Consider the following 16,452-nt stretch of genomic DNA (forward strand, 5'->3'; position numbering starts at 1 on the left):
TATTTGTTAAAAAATTATGCAATTAAAAGAAATAAGTGAACCAATCTCATGAGTGAATCCAAAAAGTCTTTTTATTAAAAGTACAAAAAAACAAAGATTATTATATCAAAGAAGTTTGATAAAACAAGATCAAAATTTCAAAGATTTCTACAATAAGTCAAGTTCTATTTAAGGCTATATCTTTTTCAATATCTTTATGGATTTATTCATATTAAATTCATATACACACTTATATAAGAGTGCTTTAATCTCTTAGTTTGCACCTTTAATAGAAAAAGATTCACAACTCTTATATGATCTAAATTCATTTTTAAAAATATTTATAATGATATTTAGAGAGAATGATTGAAAAAGAATAATAGAAACAAAATTCATATCTTTATAGCAAAGATCATATTTAATGACAATTTATGTTGTCAAATTCCAAAACTTAGCTTGCAATATTAATTGAAATAATAAGGCCTTTATTCTTTAATTTTTATATAGATTAAGGAATAAAATCAAACTTTTATCATTAACAATATCAAAAATAAACTTATTTGAATAATTTATTGTTCAAGCCATTATATACAATAATTTATTTTTTAAAGAGAAATTAATATGAATATTTGGTTAAAGAGGAATAAATGAAGTCATAACAACAACTTCTATGTTTTCAAAAACTTATTCATTAAGGTCAAAATTTATCCAAATTGATACAATACATTTTAGACCTTTCATTAAATAAGAATAGACTCAATGTTGTCAAAAAGAATTATGTTTATATTTTAAAGAACCTAAATACATTTCTCAACATCGTCCAAAGATATGATCTAACCACAAATAAAGATCATGGTTGGAAAAAGTCACAATATATTAGAAAATAAGTTTGTTTAGCTACAATATGAACAATGCAATTAGATTCTTGTACAATACCTAGTAAAGGTCTTATTCTCTTCTCAAAATCTTTATCTTATTTTATAATAGAAGTTTGTTTAGAATCTAAAAATCACAAAGCCTCAATCTTATTAGATTTAAGAGTCATAGGTTTATTTTCAAATAAAGACTTTGTTGAAAGACAAAACAAATCTTTAATAAAGAAAACTAAGTTTGTATATGTAGAAGTTATAGATGGTTGTCTTTTTTTTTGGAGATATTACATATGAAACTATTCATATTGATGTAGGAATAAATATTTATAATAGCTTAATAATATATAATATTATTAGGCCTTTTTTTAATCTATTTATTTTAGATTTATTATAGCTAGAAAATATAACCATCAAATAAATTAGATTTTTGTATAAACTTGACTTTTTCTAAAGAATAATCAAAAAAATTGTTAATCAAGAAGAAAGTCACAAGCCAAAAAAAATCAAATTCTTATTTGTATGTGCAAGATTTTTCATATAAGCTACAAAAAAATATCATTTGTTATTTATTTATGCTATAATTTTTTTTAATGGTGTAAAACATCAAGCAACATTCCAATTCAATATAAGGAATATCAAGATTTTTTTTTTAAAAAAAAATGCATATATTCTTTCAATACATTGTCTTTTTGATTACTTAATTGATCTTAAAGGAGTTCAACTGCCATTCGGACGAATCTATAGATTATCACAAAACAAATTGGTTGCACTTAAGAAATATATTTATAAAAACTTGGCGTAAAACTTCATATGCCATTTATAATCTCTAACAAGAGCTCCAGTCTTATTTATGGGAAGAAAAAAAATAGATCATTGCAAATGTATTTGAATTGTCAAAGAATCAATAAGATTACTATTAAGAATAGATACCCTCTATCTTTATTATCAAGACTATTTAACCAATTAAATTAAGCAAAGATCTATATCAAAATAAATTTGTAAAGAGTATAAAATTTAATACACATAAAAAAATAAAATAAATTAATTAATTAATTAAATTTTATATTTTAAATTAATTATGGGTATTTTGAAAATAATATCATGTCTTTTAGACTTACAAATAAGTTAGTTGTTTTTCAACATTTAATATTTGATTTTTTATAGATTTTTTTTGATAATTTTATCATTTCTTATATAAAAAATATTTTGATCTAGTTTGAGAATATAAAAAATATTCAAATCATATATTTTTATTATAAATTAAAGACAATAAATTAATTATTTTGAGTATTTTATTATTATATATAATTATAGACCTTCTTGAATATATTACCAACAAAACATTTACATATGGAAGAATATAAACTATAAGCAAAAAATATTTTGTATTCATAAATAAAGTTTTTTATTAAAATATACAAAAAAATTACTTTTTCAAGCTACTACCAAATATTATTTGAAACATAACTTCACCCTATTCTCTTTCAACTTCTATTTGTAAACTATATTGGTTCTTATAAAATAATAATAATAAAAATAAAAATCTAATAGTTGTAGTAAATTAGATACTTTTCTACACTTGCGCCTATGGAAAAGACAAGATATGAGACCATGTGTACAAGAAAAGACATGGAGCTATCAACAATCATAAGGCAAAGCAAGTTATTATGGTTGAGACTAGATTTAGAGACTTTGACCTAATCATGTTATGGATGATAATGGGACTAAATAGTAGACATCATTTTTGAGACAAATGGAACTACAACAAAGACATTTTTTACATTGCCATAGTAATGTGTAGTTGTGGGTGGTAGTTGTTGTTGCAACAAAATCCCAATGCTAGCTATGTTTGCAAAATTACCTTATGATGTAAGCTCTCAAAGTAGCCATGTCGCCAATATTGAAAACAATCTTGAAACTACATCCAACCAAGATAATCTTGTCAAAGAGCAAAACAAGATTCAACCCATTCAAAAATTGACACCAATTGTATTCTTTATATAACAATTCTAAAATCTAGACTTAATTCCATATGTTTGAACACTACAAATATATGGTTGCATGTTAATGCAATATTTTAGAACACTTTGGTATTGGAACAATGACAAATTTGTCAAATTTTAAAGCCCAAGGTGAAGAGCTAACCAACCAACTTGCTAGCAAAAAACTTGTTGTAATCAATCTCAAGTTAGAAGCAAAAAGCCACAACTACAATTAGTTTATAGATTAAGAGTTTTTAACATTTGCAAAATGAGTTTAAAAGAATGGCAAGCTCTAAAATCATTTGTAGAGGGTATTGTGAATAAAGAATAATATTCAATTAGATGTATAATTGTTAAATACAAATTTTCTCAAATAATCAAGTAGTAATAATTGAAGTCCTTATCTACCTTCACCTGTTGATTCTCCACAACTACATTCAAAAGCACTGTCACCTCCAAATGAGTACAAAATGCACTATTCAATGATCCAACAAAAACTTCATTTCAAGTTTGTGTGTGATACATTATTGCTTTCCAGAGTTTGTGCCGACTAAAGCAAATCTCATTTGATATGGAACTGAAACTAGATAACAAGGGAGCTGAAGTTGATTGAAGATGAAGACTACCTGGATTTCACATCGCCTAGATTCCAAAAATTGTTGCATTGAAAAAACAGAAGCTATCACCCATTGCTGCAAACTGGGAAATGAAGGAATTCTAAAGACATGTTCCAGCTTGTCTTCAGAAATTGATCCGTCTCTACGCCGTGCAGTAAAGAAATGGAAAAAATCTACTGATACATTCATTGGGAGTAACTGATTAACATAATGAATACACTGGGGGCAACGGCACTTACAACTACTTCAGCAGCCACCATAAATATCTACGACGAAATTCTGAGTTGGGTACTGACTTCAGCCTACATGCTACAGGGGTCACCAAGGTGGATCACAAAGGAAATTCTATACAAACACAGCACTCCACACGGCATCGTCACCTTCCCCACATCTTTGATGCACCTCTTTTATCCTCTCCACAGACTTGCAGATTCCACTGCATGTCCAATCAAAGGAAGCCACGCAGATGTTCCCTGCTAGGGCCTTCCATTCACAGTCAGGAGGAGTCCCACAGCACATGTTCCGATCATCGACATGGGAAACGTCCAAGCCGATGATCCATGCACCCAAAGATACATCCTCATTAGCATACTTATGTAAAAGGAGTTGATTCACAGCGATGTAGTTGGCTAAGTCCTTGGACAATGCATATATCTGCCCTGTCGCATGCCGGAAATACTTGTTTCCCTCTTCTCCGAATTTCCAATACTCGGGCTCATGGTACTTCACCCCCTTTTGATTAAGAACAGGACCAGATTTCATGCAGCCAATGTACACACGCGGCTTTGAACGATGTCTAGCCAACGTTGTCCCAAGCACGCCAAGGTTGACATGCACGTCGTCATCCACTTTCACATAAAAATCAGCATCCCATTTCTTGACAGCAGTTGCGAAATATATCTTCGTCTTCATTGAGAGTTCATGATATCCTTCAATATGGTGAAGCCGGAGGAAATCACCGTGCAGAGCATCCTCAGCTTCAATGGCTCTATCAAGGATACCACCTGGAGTTGCACTGTGCCCGATAACAAAACGCACGACTATCCCCTTCTGCTCTTCCAGTTGCTTCAGCTTGACCCCCTGGGGCATCCAACTTTCCCGCACTGAATCCCTCCTCCTCCTACTACTAAATGCCGTATTTATTCCCACCACAACAAAGGCTTTCTGCCGATCATCTGCAGGCAAGTCTACTTTGGTATTTTCATGTGTTATAACAGGCCGTGAGTCGCTCCCGATAAGGGCCCCTTCCTTTGAACGAGCAGTTGAGTGTTCCACCTCCAAGGAAGAGATCCCCCCATCGAGTGTTTGATTGACTTGGTGGGTACGCGACACTTTTTTGAGAATGTTGTTCTGTGCCACGACTCCAAAGCCAAGCTTGGCATTGGGGTCACATTCAACCCTCAACGATTCATCTGTATTTGGACTAGGCCACATCCTATTTGTGAAAAGAAATCCAACAGAGAAACTTGCGAAGCAGAGTACCAGAACCCTGTTCCATGTCAAATTGCTACTTCTAAGCCCTCCATCTTTTCTAATACGCATCGCTACTTCCTCCACAAGCTCCCCACAGAAACTTCGTGATCAGGATTGCCGAAAAGTACTACTGCTCGCCAAAGGTTTAGTTAACAATCTACATCACAGCAAGCACGGCCTTTTAGCGAGAAAAATCTTACAACCAGGAGTACAGGCGTCCATCTTTCAGAGATACAGGATAACTAGTGCTGTAGACATTGCTTCAAACCAGAAACAACAACAAGAACAACAATAATACTGATACAATAATAACAATATCCTCTCGTTATGGAATGAATTGTAGTGTAGCCCCTACAAATAATGATCTCTACAAAATTTCATACACTATGCGTCAAGAGTCAACGAGAAAAGTACAAAATATGAAAACGCCAGTCATGGTAGGTGTTGGAGCGAGCTCATTACTTACGACTCCCTGGCCAAATGAGCATAACCGTGCATATGGTTCAATATATCAGAGCATAAAGAGATGTGGTGCTTACGATAAGAGCATAAGCGTGAATAACAGTAGCCGAGTACACGCTAGATCCTCGTTTAATCTGGTTTAATGAGGTTTAATCTTCGATTCGTCGGACCTGCAACATGCCCGTAACTTGCAAAGAGCCACGTACTCTTATACGTCAGTCACTGGACTACCGCCTACGCCTCCAGCATACCGTGAAAATATTTCAGTCTCTACGAACCCACCGGGCCTACACATTGCTGAATTCACGTCTTAAACAACCTCTACTGAAATTACACAGGAAGCCCGTCATTGGAAAATACTTAATCATCCGAACTGGTGACGATTCATTCCTAAGAGGGCTGTTGGCGCAGATTGGCTGTAGTGAAGGTCCTAGCAAGAAAAAGGAAATGCCCCAAACAAGCCATGCGTTTTCTTTCAGACTTGGGTCCTGCGTTGTAAGGGAAGAGGAGTAACGAACGTAATGCTCAAAGACCAGCACGAAATCTCTCGGGAATCGAAGCGACAGGGAAGAGAATGAACCATACCCTCGACACATAAACCAATCCGCTAAGATCTAAATTTGCGGAAGCATATGCTCGGTGCAGAAACGAAAACTCAGAAACTTGATCAATAAAATCGTAAAGAAAAATAAAATAAAATAAAATACTATCGTTCCTCTTATCGAACCATAATGAAAGCATCCACACCTACTCTGAACAATTTCCCAAACGCCCTGCCGCACTCGCAACCTTCTATAAACACCAATTACACTGTACATATGAATCAATTCCAACGAAACCACTTTCAGTTGGCTGAATCTACCACCATCCACGCTACACAAAAAGAACTCTACGATCATAGCTGCACGCTTCATGCAACTGCTCCAACTCCACAACCCTCTTCAAGACCTCCGACTTAACTCACTCGAAATTCATTTTACAATGACGTATCCCATCGCCATCCCCAAAACTCTTCCTCCAACCCTAACAGAATCTCAACGTCACACACACTGCCCCTTCCCCCGTTCTCTGACACCACCAAGGCCATCACCAACTGCTCTGGCATGTCCAGCCTTGCCACATAACCAAACTCTTCGCATTAAACAAGCTTGCTGATCTCCGAACTTCCATAGAAATCACTTCGCTATGCACCAAGTAGCTTCGGCGGAGCCTCGTCTCTTAGCGGTAGTTTAAAAGTTCTTCCTCATTCTTCGGTTTCTGCCGTGTTGGACTCCGAGGTTCATCAATTCCATTAATTGGTCCAGGTGGCATTGGAAATTGCACAGATGGCAGCTCGAGGGCCTGCGGAGAGGGCGAGCTTGGGTTCTTGCTTGGTGACTCGTGAGGCGCTTTTTAGGAAAGAATGGCCTACTTTATAGTTCTATTCTTTCATTTAGAAGTGGTTACTGCTAGAGATTTGCTGAGCTGGACGAATAGGGTCTTATTGTGGACTGGGAATTGATGAGGTGGACATCGCACGTGTTGTACGTTAGAGCTGTGTGGTCCTTTTCTCATTGTGTGCGGGTCTAAGGAACATTACATGAGGGTGTCTCCATGCACAAGAGGACAAAAGTTAGGAAGTACGGTTGATTATTACATATAATAGACATGCTCATATATATATATATATAGATATATATATATATATATATAATAAAGGAATTGTTAAATTGACGTGTGCAGTTACTAAATCTACCTACCCATCATCATTGGTTGAGGATCTAACTATTTTTTTATTAGTTTTTGACCAATGCAGTGGAGAATTTTTTAATGATGGTTAGGAGGGGTGGGTTGATTTTGTAAATATTTGGGTAAATTTAACAAATCCTTTTAAATGTATGTATATAGAGAAAGAGAAATGATAAAGCAACCCAAATTTTTACTAAATCAACCCACATGCTTCATTCCCAGCCATTTTCTCATTCCTTTGTTCTCAATCGTCGCCTCTGTTTCCAAAGTCCCCTACCCCTGCCCCTATCTTTAGCAATGGTTGAGAATGGAGAATAATTGAGAACAGGAACAAGGGCTCCAAGGATGCAATGATACTTAAGATAGAAGGGGTATTTTTAGTAAAATTTTGAATCGCTTTATCATTCTTATATATATATATATATATATATATACTTATATGTGTATATGAAATAAACTTGGTTAAGAAATTAGTAATAAATTTTGTATCATTTCCATATCAAAACATGAATATAATGTATGTATATTCTCAATTGAAATGTCATGGGGTAAGATCAAAATTGATTTTAATTTTTCACTAAAGATTTGAATGGAATATAAATATTGAAATATTAATGATTTGGAAATATGACAAGTATGTCCCTCAGATTGAAATTTGAAATCCTTCTACAAATATTGTTTTATTATATTATTTTTTGACTTTTTCCCCAATTACAATATTTTTAGGTAGTAATGTTAGTAATGAGAGATCATAATACACATGCTTTATATTATGCCAATTATATAATAACACACTAGAATATATATATATATATATATATGTATTATTTCATATAATGAAGAAAATATATATCTTCATCAACTCCAAAAAAGCACAAACCAAATTACAGTAAATCTTACAATAAAAAACTTTATTTTTCATTAAGAATGCGATTTATTTACTCCATAATCTAAAAATTAATGTATACAATTACATGCTCTTAAAAAGTTAAAAACATACAATAGTAATGCTGAGCGAACAACTAATTTCAAACTAGTTCTTTTCATGTGGCCGCTGGAGGAACCGGTCCGCAGCGATGGGCTAGGCTCAGGAATCCGGGCCCTTCGCCGTGGGTTCACCTCCAGCCCTCGATCCCATCGACGCGCCGTCGCGGTTCCCGGGGAAGCAGGGCTGCCATCATCCACCAGGGCTGTGGGGGACACAGTGTGGAGTCGCGATAGATCCCTAAATGCCCTGCCTCAATTGCTCTCCCCCTAAGCCAAATCCATTGCTCCCGGCTCTGATTGTGTGCGAAATTTCGTCCCGCAAGTGGGTATTTTGGTTCGTGGCTTGTCAGCAGCAGTAGCTACACCAAAAAAAACGAAAACAGAGGAAGAAATGACGGTCCCGTCTTCGCGTCTTCCTCAGGCAAGTTGTGAATATGTCGCTGCCGTAGTGAAAGATTCGGTTTGCAGGTTTGTTCTGATGTTGTATTGGCGAGGCATGCATTTGGTTACGAATCCGGAATTTGGTGTGTATGGGCGTTGCAGGATCAAGCAGACGAGGATGAGGGTCCAATGTTCGTGAACAACGCTGAAGTATTGCATGAGTATGAGGTCGATGAGGAAGGTGCGTTGGTCTGAGGCGAATTTTGTCCTTGCGTGCCAATGGAGTGTAGGCAGCCCAAGGTCCGGACGATCATGGATGTTGAGCTTTGAATGTTGATGTCGAGAAGCTTTTTAGTGGCCTTGATTTGGTGTTGAGGACCTATGATGGTCCACGTCCGGTTGCATTTTTTTGGTCCCCGGCATGATAGTGAGATTTCGCTGCAGACTTGCCGGAGGCAGACGACGACGGAGACGACGATGGAGACGGTGGAGACGATGACCATAAAGGGGATCCAGATGATTTTGGTACATTTATGTTTTTGAGTACATTTTACGAAGTGATTATATGCAATCAGTTTGAAACGCGGTTTATGAAATGCACCGAGCACGAATACATGACCTTGCAACTGTAAAACTACGGTATGCTTCTGTTTATTGTGAGAGTGCGTCATCTATAATTCTGGCAGTACTTTATTAAGCTGAGCTCCATCTTTTGTCCCTTCACGCAGACATGGACTTGGCAGGAGACGGCTTTCCAGAACATGACGATTCTGTTCACACCTTCACTGGTCACAAAGGTAGGCGTCACATCGACAACATTTCGTGTGGTAGTTTGTAAGATTGTATTTGGATTGGGTTGATTGCAAGCTTTGAATTGAAAATTAAACCACTGAGTCATTATATGTTATTGTTCTACACAGGTTAACGTGGTGTGGAATGACACTGGTGCAGGACCTGTTTACTCAGTAGCTTGTAGTCCCACCGACACCGGCTTGGTCGCCACTGGGGGTGGAGACGACGTTACCTATGTTTGGCGGGTTGGAGATGCAGAGTCTCACAAGCAGCTTGGAGGTAATTGAGTTCGATTGTGTGTTGGTCAAAACACCTGAACATAACTTGTGATTTGTTCATTTGTCTTCTAACAAGGTCCGATGTGTCGTATTTTTTGTAGAGCTTGTGTACGTAGTGATGAGTTTCTGTCAGCTACTAAGTGGCTTTCCACCGCTTGCAGGTCACACGGATTCAATAGCTTCATTAGCCTTCAGTCATGATGGTCAGTTGCTGGCCTCAGGAGGTCTGGATGGTATCGTTAATATATGGGACAGCTCAACAGGAACACTGAAACAGAAATTGGAAGGACCTGGCGAAGCCATAGAGGTTAGTGACGTGTCCAGAATGGATGCTAGTACCGCATTCTTTTTAATCTTTCGTTATTTAATTCTTTTTGATTAGTTTGTCGCGTTATGTCATCTTTGGATGGAGTGTTAAGCTGACATTCGTCCATCATTTTCTGGCAACTAAGCAATTAAATTGGAAATTTCCTGTTTAGCGGTAACTAGTTTTTTCCTGAAAATAAGTAAGATGTTATCTGCGACTTGCATGATTCTTTGCTGCAGCATTCTTAGTGTTCACTGTGACAACAGTGAGATTGTGATTGGTGTGGTGCAGTGGGTGAAATGGCATCCAAGGGGGCATGTATTGCTGGCAGGAAGCGAAGATGTGACAGCTTGGCTTTGGAATGCCGACACTGCTGCTTGCATGGCTGTGCTCTCTGGTCATAGTGGTGCTGTCACTTGTGGTGATTTCACCCCCGACGGTAAGTTATGCCTTTTGTTTTTCTGCTCAGCGTGATTGTTTCGTGTAGTAGCCTCTACATGAGTGTTAGTGGCTGATATGCTGCTTGGTACATTATTAATTGGACTAGGTGTCTTTGTTTTTCTCAACCAATTTCCTGTTTCTTACTGTTCCAAAGTGGCTAGTGTAATGTTTTTGAGTCATATAACTGGATAATGAACGCATTATTTGCTAGTAATTTTCTAATAAAGCCAGTGATGGTGCAGGCAAAACAATTTGCACAGGTTCAGAAGATGGAAGCTTCCGAGTCTGGAACCCGAAATCTGGAGAGAGCACTCGAGTTGTTCAAGGTAAGGATCCATAGAACAGATTTTTGTTGCACGCTTGTCGGAGCGGCGGTTAGTTCGGTCGTATGCTGTTATTTGTATATTTGGGTTTCATTTTCTTCTACATCTGAGTTCATGCTTGCACAGTTTTCGCATCCTATGTTCCTATCAAGAGGACAGGCTGTCATTCTATTTTAAAATAGTTCGGGAGCATCGACTGCTGTGATCCCACTTCATGGTAACACAAGTCGTCTTTTCGAAAAGACATGAGTTCATTTTCGGATTTTGTGCAGGTCATCCGTTTCATACCGAGGGGTTAACTTGCCTTGCTATTTCCAATGATTCTACTATCGCCCTCACTGGTTCAACAGATAACAACGCATGCATTGTGAACATTCAGACTGGGAGGGTAAGTCTCTCTGACAAGTCAAATGGTGGTATGTGTGTTTTTATCCGTTTATTATGTTAACACTTTTTTAGTGTTTCAAACATGATTTTAAAAGAGGTATTGATGTCTTAGGTAACTGGCGTGGATGTGTGAACCACGGCATTTTATCTATTTGATACTCCATGCAATTAAGATTTTGGTGTGTGGTTAGCTTGTTTCTGGAATTCTTAGAATTTATGGCGTCAGATCAATTGTGGAGATCCTTCATTATCTACGCTGAGATTGCACATTATTATGATATCTGTAATCTTTTGCAAAGTTCCGCTCATCTGAGAGTTTAAAACATGCAACACATTTTCATATTCTTCTATTTCGTGGTGTGCAGGTCCATGGGACCCTTGCGGAGCATTCTAAATCAGTTGAAAGCGTTGGATTTTCATCTGGGTAACTATCACTTGTTCTTTACTTGAATTATGGTTACTTGGATGTCCTAGTAAGCAAAACGCACCAGAGAAAATCTGCTCAAGAGTACTTACCTCTGTCATTTATGTAGGTTAAATCTGGTTGCCACCGGTGCAATGGACGGGAAGCTTATAATTTGGGACTTGCAAACTCTTCAATCTCGATGTACTTGTGAGCATGAGGTGCGTGATAGAGAAACTGTTGCTGTCATGGTGCTGATAAGAGCTAAGGACAAGGATCCATGTTGATATTGTACTTTGATTGACATTCAAATCTGAAGCCGTAATTTTAGTTGTGACGGAATCCTTAATTGAACGATTAAAATTCAGAAGTTTAATTGCAAATATTCTCTTCGGGAAGTAGTCAACAATAAAGGTGTTACTTTTCTTGTTTTTTCATGACAGTCTTTAATGTGATCTTAACATGCAAAAACTGCTGTGACGTTATTAGGATGGGTTGGTAAAAATTCTATGGTCTCCTGCATCTCAAATCGTATACACAGCCTGTTTGGATGGAAAAATCAGAGCGTGGGATGGGCGAACAGGAAATTGTGAACGTACCTTCCAAGGTCACGGAGATAGCATTCTTGACCTTGCTATATCGAGGTATTATCTCATTTCTCTGCTAACCAAGTGTTTCCAACCTGTTCGATTGAATTACTATCATGTGATATAACAATGTCGTTTTACATTTATTCCATTTCGCTGTGAGCAGCTCTAACTTGGGTCTATGAATATCACAGGGACGGAAATCTCATTCTATCAGGATCTGATGATGGAACTGCACGAGTTTTTGAATTTTGAGGTATCGCGCCATTAATTTCAATCATTATTCAAGTTGTCCCAGGTATATGGAGCATAGTTGTACCCGCGGTGTTAGTGCATAGAGTGTCTCGGACTACGTCAACGTCCACTGCTCTTATTATATAGTGGAAAAAATTTACATGGTTTCTCGACAGAATCTAACATTGCACGTAAATTTACGGTAGGTTTGTGCTAGGATCTTATCTTTTGTAAATTCGCCACTTATTATATTGCAGCTCTGGTGAAACGTATGAGAATAATTATTTTTCAAATCCAGTACATGCATAAATTAATTGAGAGCTTCCTCCGCCTCTGCATGGAACGGTCGCTAAAAAATCCGATAGTACTGCAACAAAGTGGGCACTGAGGTAGATATTGGCCAGATGACAATGAAAAATTTCCAAGTTGAGAACAAATGATAGATTATTTCAAATAAATGTCTCTTATTACGGTTCCATGTTTTCACAGGCTGAGAGATTTATCACTTCTGATTGTGGCCAAACTAAAATCAATAATTCTTCTAGAAAAGGTAATTACGTTCTCAATGAACTGATGTACATCATTGATGCACGATTGAAACTAAGCACTGCTTCCAAGCACGATTCTTCTGCCTTTCTACTCATTAAGAAATGAAATTATGCCGCAAATTCTAGGCAGTTCCTACTACAGGTTTCGAACAAAATCTACAAGAGTTTTCAGATGCAACTTTCTGTATGCAACTTCACACACCTGCACAACATGCATGAACTGACCTTAAGTAATTGCCACCTGCAACAAACGTGGCATGACACTCTTGGCCTTTCCTGGAAGAGGTACTTATCAAACGTGGAGAAGCCCAGATTGAGTTTGTTTTGCAGATGAACTGATGAGACGCTGCCTATTATCCCCAACAACGCAATCCCGACAACCCCAAGACCTAAGCAATCCTCGAAGCTTTTCAACTGTCTTTACGTCACCTTCTCTACGACACCGCCTCCACAACTTGTAGAGGACTTCCCTGCATGGGATATGCCCAGCATCCATCTGCAGCAAAAGCGACCATCCCCGTTTTACCACATAGAAAAAAACCCTTAAAAAGTAGCTTCAATACCCAACTGTACGTGAAATTCAAACATGAACTATTCCAGGCTGAGACGCTTACCATAGCAGCGAGAACAACAGAAGCTGCTTGCATGTCACGATTGACGACATGAGCAGTGATCATCAACTCAAATGATCGCTGATCTGGAGTAATGCCAGCCTCGTTCATGTACTCGAACAACTTCACAGCTTCTACTGTCTGCGCACAGCAAAAAATAAAACTTTAAAAACCAAAAAAGGACCACTTAAAAGAAAGGAAGATAAAAATATAAAATCCATTTCCCTCGGTCAACTAGAATTTTCTAGTGTGTGCGAATTAAGGGACCCTGAGCGACACAAACCTTTCTAGTCTTTCCGAAAGCCTCCAAGAGAGCATTTATGGAATGAACATCAGGACTTAGCCCAAAGATATTTCCAATAGATTCGAAGGTCTGATATGCACGGTCAGCATCCCAAATATATGCACAGCCGAGTATGACGCAATTTAAGGCTGCTAGAGGTACTGATTGTCCACTACCATGCATTTCAGCCAGCTTGAAGTATGCCTGCGAAACATGTAAGAGAGTCAGGGCTTGTGCTCAACATTTGGAAGTAGCTTCTATTGAAAAGCAATGCACCATGAAAATAGTATTCTAGCATCGTGCACCTAGGACAATGAACTTTGATGTCCGGGCGTGCTGCAAGTTACTCGTAGGCCAGTCACAATATCACAAGTCTATCTATTAGCGGATTCAAGGCAGCAAAAGTGATCCCCCACATCCGTCCCTCATTACCGAAAATAAATAGGTTAAACTTACACCATCCAGTCCAGTGGGGCCCATCTGAGACAGCGAAAGCGTAAAAGGCCTTAATGACGAGAATAGACTCAAAATTTCTAGCTCTTCTGCATTTCGAGGGATCTTAAATTGATTTTGCATCTCTGCCAGAGTTGAAAGTGCGGCATCGAACTGTTGTGAAGTGGACAAGGTGTGCACCAAGGCCATGCAAGCAGCTGGGTTATGTGCACGAGCTGAGCCAACAGACGACTTAAGAAGGTCCCAGGCCTCTTTCGCAAGTGCGAAATTAGCAGTGCGTGCAGCCGTTCCGAGAATGGCCACAATACTTCCCTCGTCCATTACCAGGGGCTGTGCAACCCTTGGTATACTTTGATTGTTGAGGTATTGTAAAGCAGCAAGAGCACATTCCGCATCATCGACTTCTGTTGCTGCTATGACCAATTCTACTAATGTCTGAATTTGAGGCGTCATTTGATGAGCCTGAACAAATGCAAACAGGCAAATCGGTTAACACAAGTCATAAATAGCTGAGCTCAACTACTTTTACTTAGTCTACAGCCGAAGCATTTAAAATATAGCGCTGGATGCAAGATGGTGGTTCGTGAACTCCCACCTCCAATTGCTTCATTACAGCAACAGCTGTTTGGGTGCGGTGGACACGAGCGCACTTCGTTGTACGTAATCTTGCTGGGCACAAGATTTCTCTCGTACATAGCCTGCATATGCCTTAACGCAGCTGGTATTCTTCGATTAAGGGCACATAAAGCAATAACAAAGTTGTACGCATCCCCGTCTGGTTGCGCCTCTGGTCCAGCTCGTTCCATTCTGCAAAGAAATCAAATATAGAAAAAATTGATGTAAACCATTGTTTGTTTGCATTAAAAATACCATCTGAAAGTGCATTAATCGTCAATGCCCTGCCATACGGCATCTTGATTCCAATTTACTGATCAGGACCGAGGATAAAGAGTACATTTTCAACAAATGCAAAATTACTGAGACCAGTCTTCCAAATTTCAACTCAAGAATGCATATCCTGCAGGAACGTGGATGCCCCGACAAAAGAAATGAAGAGGACATAAAGTGATAAGAAGTAGACAATTCTCATGTTGTTCTTAAAACTATCAGCGGTAATCGAATCCGCAATGACGAAACTCACTTAGAAAGAATAAGTTCGGCTGCCTTCGAATCTCTCTGACGAAATACCGATCGCAAAAGAAAATTGTACGAAAGTAGAGTTGGCGTTACGCCTTCATTCTCCATTTCCTTCACAATCTGGTGCAGTACATCAGGATGAGTACCTAGGCGGAGCTTGGCATGGAGTAGCAAATTATACACCAAGACATTCGGCTTTTTAGGAATCCCTGCTACATCCGTCGACTTCACCCATTCATCATAAATCCGCACGGTTTCGTCCATCTTTTGGTGGGAGAGCTCATTTGACATTTCTCTCGCTACACCGATCGCATCCAGCTCCCCTACAGCCGCATTGTCAGTTGGTGAAATGGGCTTGAATCCAGATATCACCGAAAATCCGGCCCCTTTCCGCACTGCACTTCCCAAAGCTTGAAATCCTGGTGCCGGGCTCAAAGCAGCACTGGCAACTTCCACCTGCGACGACGCTTGTGCACAATGCGCACTGCTGCACACACTTCTTGCGCGTCCAAGCCGAGGCAGCCTAAGATCCTTTTTCTCTACCTCACCTGTCTCTTGAACAACCCCATGTGGACCACCCCCGAGTGAGCACAAGCTTCGGGCTAACATCTCCCGCTGCCGCACACTCAAGTGCTTGCAAATAAGCTTCAAATTCTCCCTCAACGCCATCTTTCCCTGCAAATCCCCCAGTAAGCCCTAATTAGAACCCAACCACTTCTATTGATCGTCCTACAGCCCCCGCTCCTTCAATCCCTCGCGAACTTCACAAGGCACTTCAGATGCTCTGCACGTCAAGCACAAGTTCCTATAGAGTGAAACGCCAGAGAATTCCCAGCCACCATGGCTGGGAGAAGCAGGTGAATGCCACCACCACGTCGAGTGAGGCCAATGCGCAATAGGACCTGATTGCAGGCTTGCATGGTGCATCAGAATACAATGCTTCGTGACCGAATTGAATGACCCCGAGGCAGAAGGGTCCATCGCCATTGCTGCGGCCGTGGGTGCCGTCTGCCGCTGCCTCGCGTTCGCGTCTCCTTCAGTTATGTCTGTACACGCACGCATGGAAGAAGATGAGTTGTTTCTCATGACCTTGCATGACATGGTGTGGCTAGAAGTGTAGGGCCACCTTTTCACCCCAAGAAACATGCTTTGAAGCATCATTTTTTTGAAAAAATTCTATGTGACTT

The 16,452-nt window shown here is 38.9% G+C and overlaps 3 protein-coding genes across 4 annotated transcripts; 1 reads left to right on the forward strand and 2 right to left on the reverse strand.

The window, feature by feature from the left end:
- Window positions 1–3,613: 3,613 nt before the first annotated feature.
- On the reverse strand, window positions 3,614–6,578 carry LOC112291751 (putative beta-1,3-galactosyltransferase 2). Its single transcript, XM_024539612.3, has 2 exons — window positions 5,463–6,578; window positions 3,614–5,080 (listed from the first exon to the last, which is right to left on the reverse strand). Exon 2 carries the CDS (start codon window positions 4,990–4,992, stop codon window positions 3,796–3,798), a length of 1,197 nt encoding a protein of 398 aa, XP_024395380.1. The 5' UTR covers window positions 4,993–5,080; window positions 5,463–6,578; the 3' UTR covers window positions 3,614–3,795.
- Window positions 6,579–8,332: 1,754 nt separating this feature from the next.
- On the forward strand, window positions 8,333–12,530 carry LOC112291874 (uncharacterized). 2 transcript variants are annotated; one of them, XM_024539811.3, is made up of 13 exons: window positions 8,333–8,521; window positions 8,644–8,781; window positions 8,926–9,006; window positions 9,210–9,278; window positions 9,433–9,552; window positions 9,713–9,858; window positions 10,150–10,297; window positions 10,542–10,625; window positions 10,895–11,010; window positions 11,375–11,433; window positions 11,543–11,633; window positions 11,902–12,056; window positions 12,194–12,530. In XM_024539811.3, exons 4-13 carry the CDS (start codon window positions 9,212–9,214, stop codon window positions 12,252–12,254), a joined length of 1,047 nt encoding a protein of 348 aa, XP_024395579.1. In that variant the 5' UTR covers window positions 8,333–8,521; window positions 8,644–8,781; window positions 8,926–9,006; window positions 9,210–9,211; the 3' UTR covers window positions 12,255–12,530. The 2 variants fall into 2 exon arrangements, with proteins under 2 accessions (XP_024395579.1, XP_024395578.1); XM_024539810.3 differs by having other exon boundaries at window positions 8,644–8,722.
- A 215-nt stretch (window positions 12,531–12,745) lies between these two features.
- Window positions 12,746–16,092, reverse strand: LOC112291842 (pentatricopeptide repeat-containing protein At1g26460, mitochondrial). Its single transcript, XM_090255523.1, has 6 exons — window positions 15,270–16,092; window positions 14,692–14,935; window positions 14,132–14,590; window positions 13,676–13,879; window positions 13,396–13,533; window positions 12,746–13,277 (listed from the first exon to the last, which is right to left on the reverse strand). Exons 1-6 carry the CDS (start codon window positions 15,932–15,934, stop codon window positions 13,074–13,076), a joined length of 1,914 nt encoding a protein of 637 aa, XP_090111649.1. The 5' UTR covers window positions 15,935–16,092; the 3' UTR covers window positions 12,746–13,073.
- Window positions 16,093–16,452: the final 360 nt, after the last annotated feature.

The sequence above is a fragment of the Physcomitrium patens genome, chromosome 14 (assembly GCF_059467195.1).
Source record: "Physcomitrium patens ecotype Gransden chromosome 14, ASM5946719v1, whole genome shotgun sequence".
NCBI lineage: Eukaryota > Viridiplantae > Streptophyta > Bryopsida > Funariales > Funariaceae > Physcomitrium > Physcomitrium patens.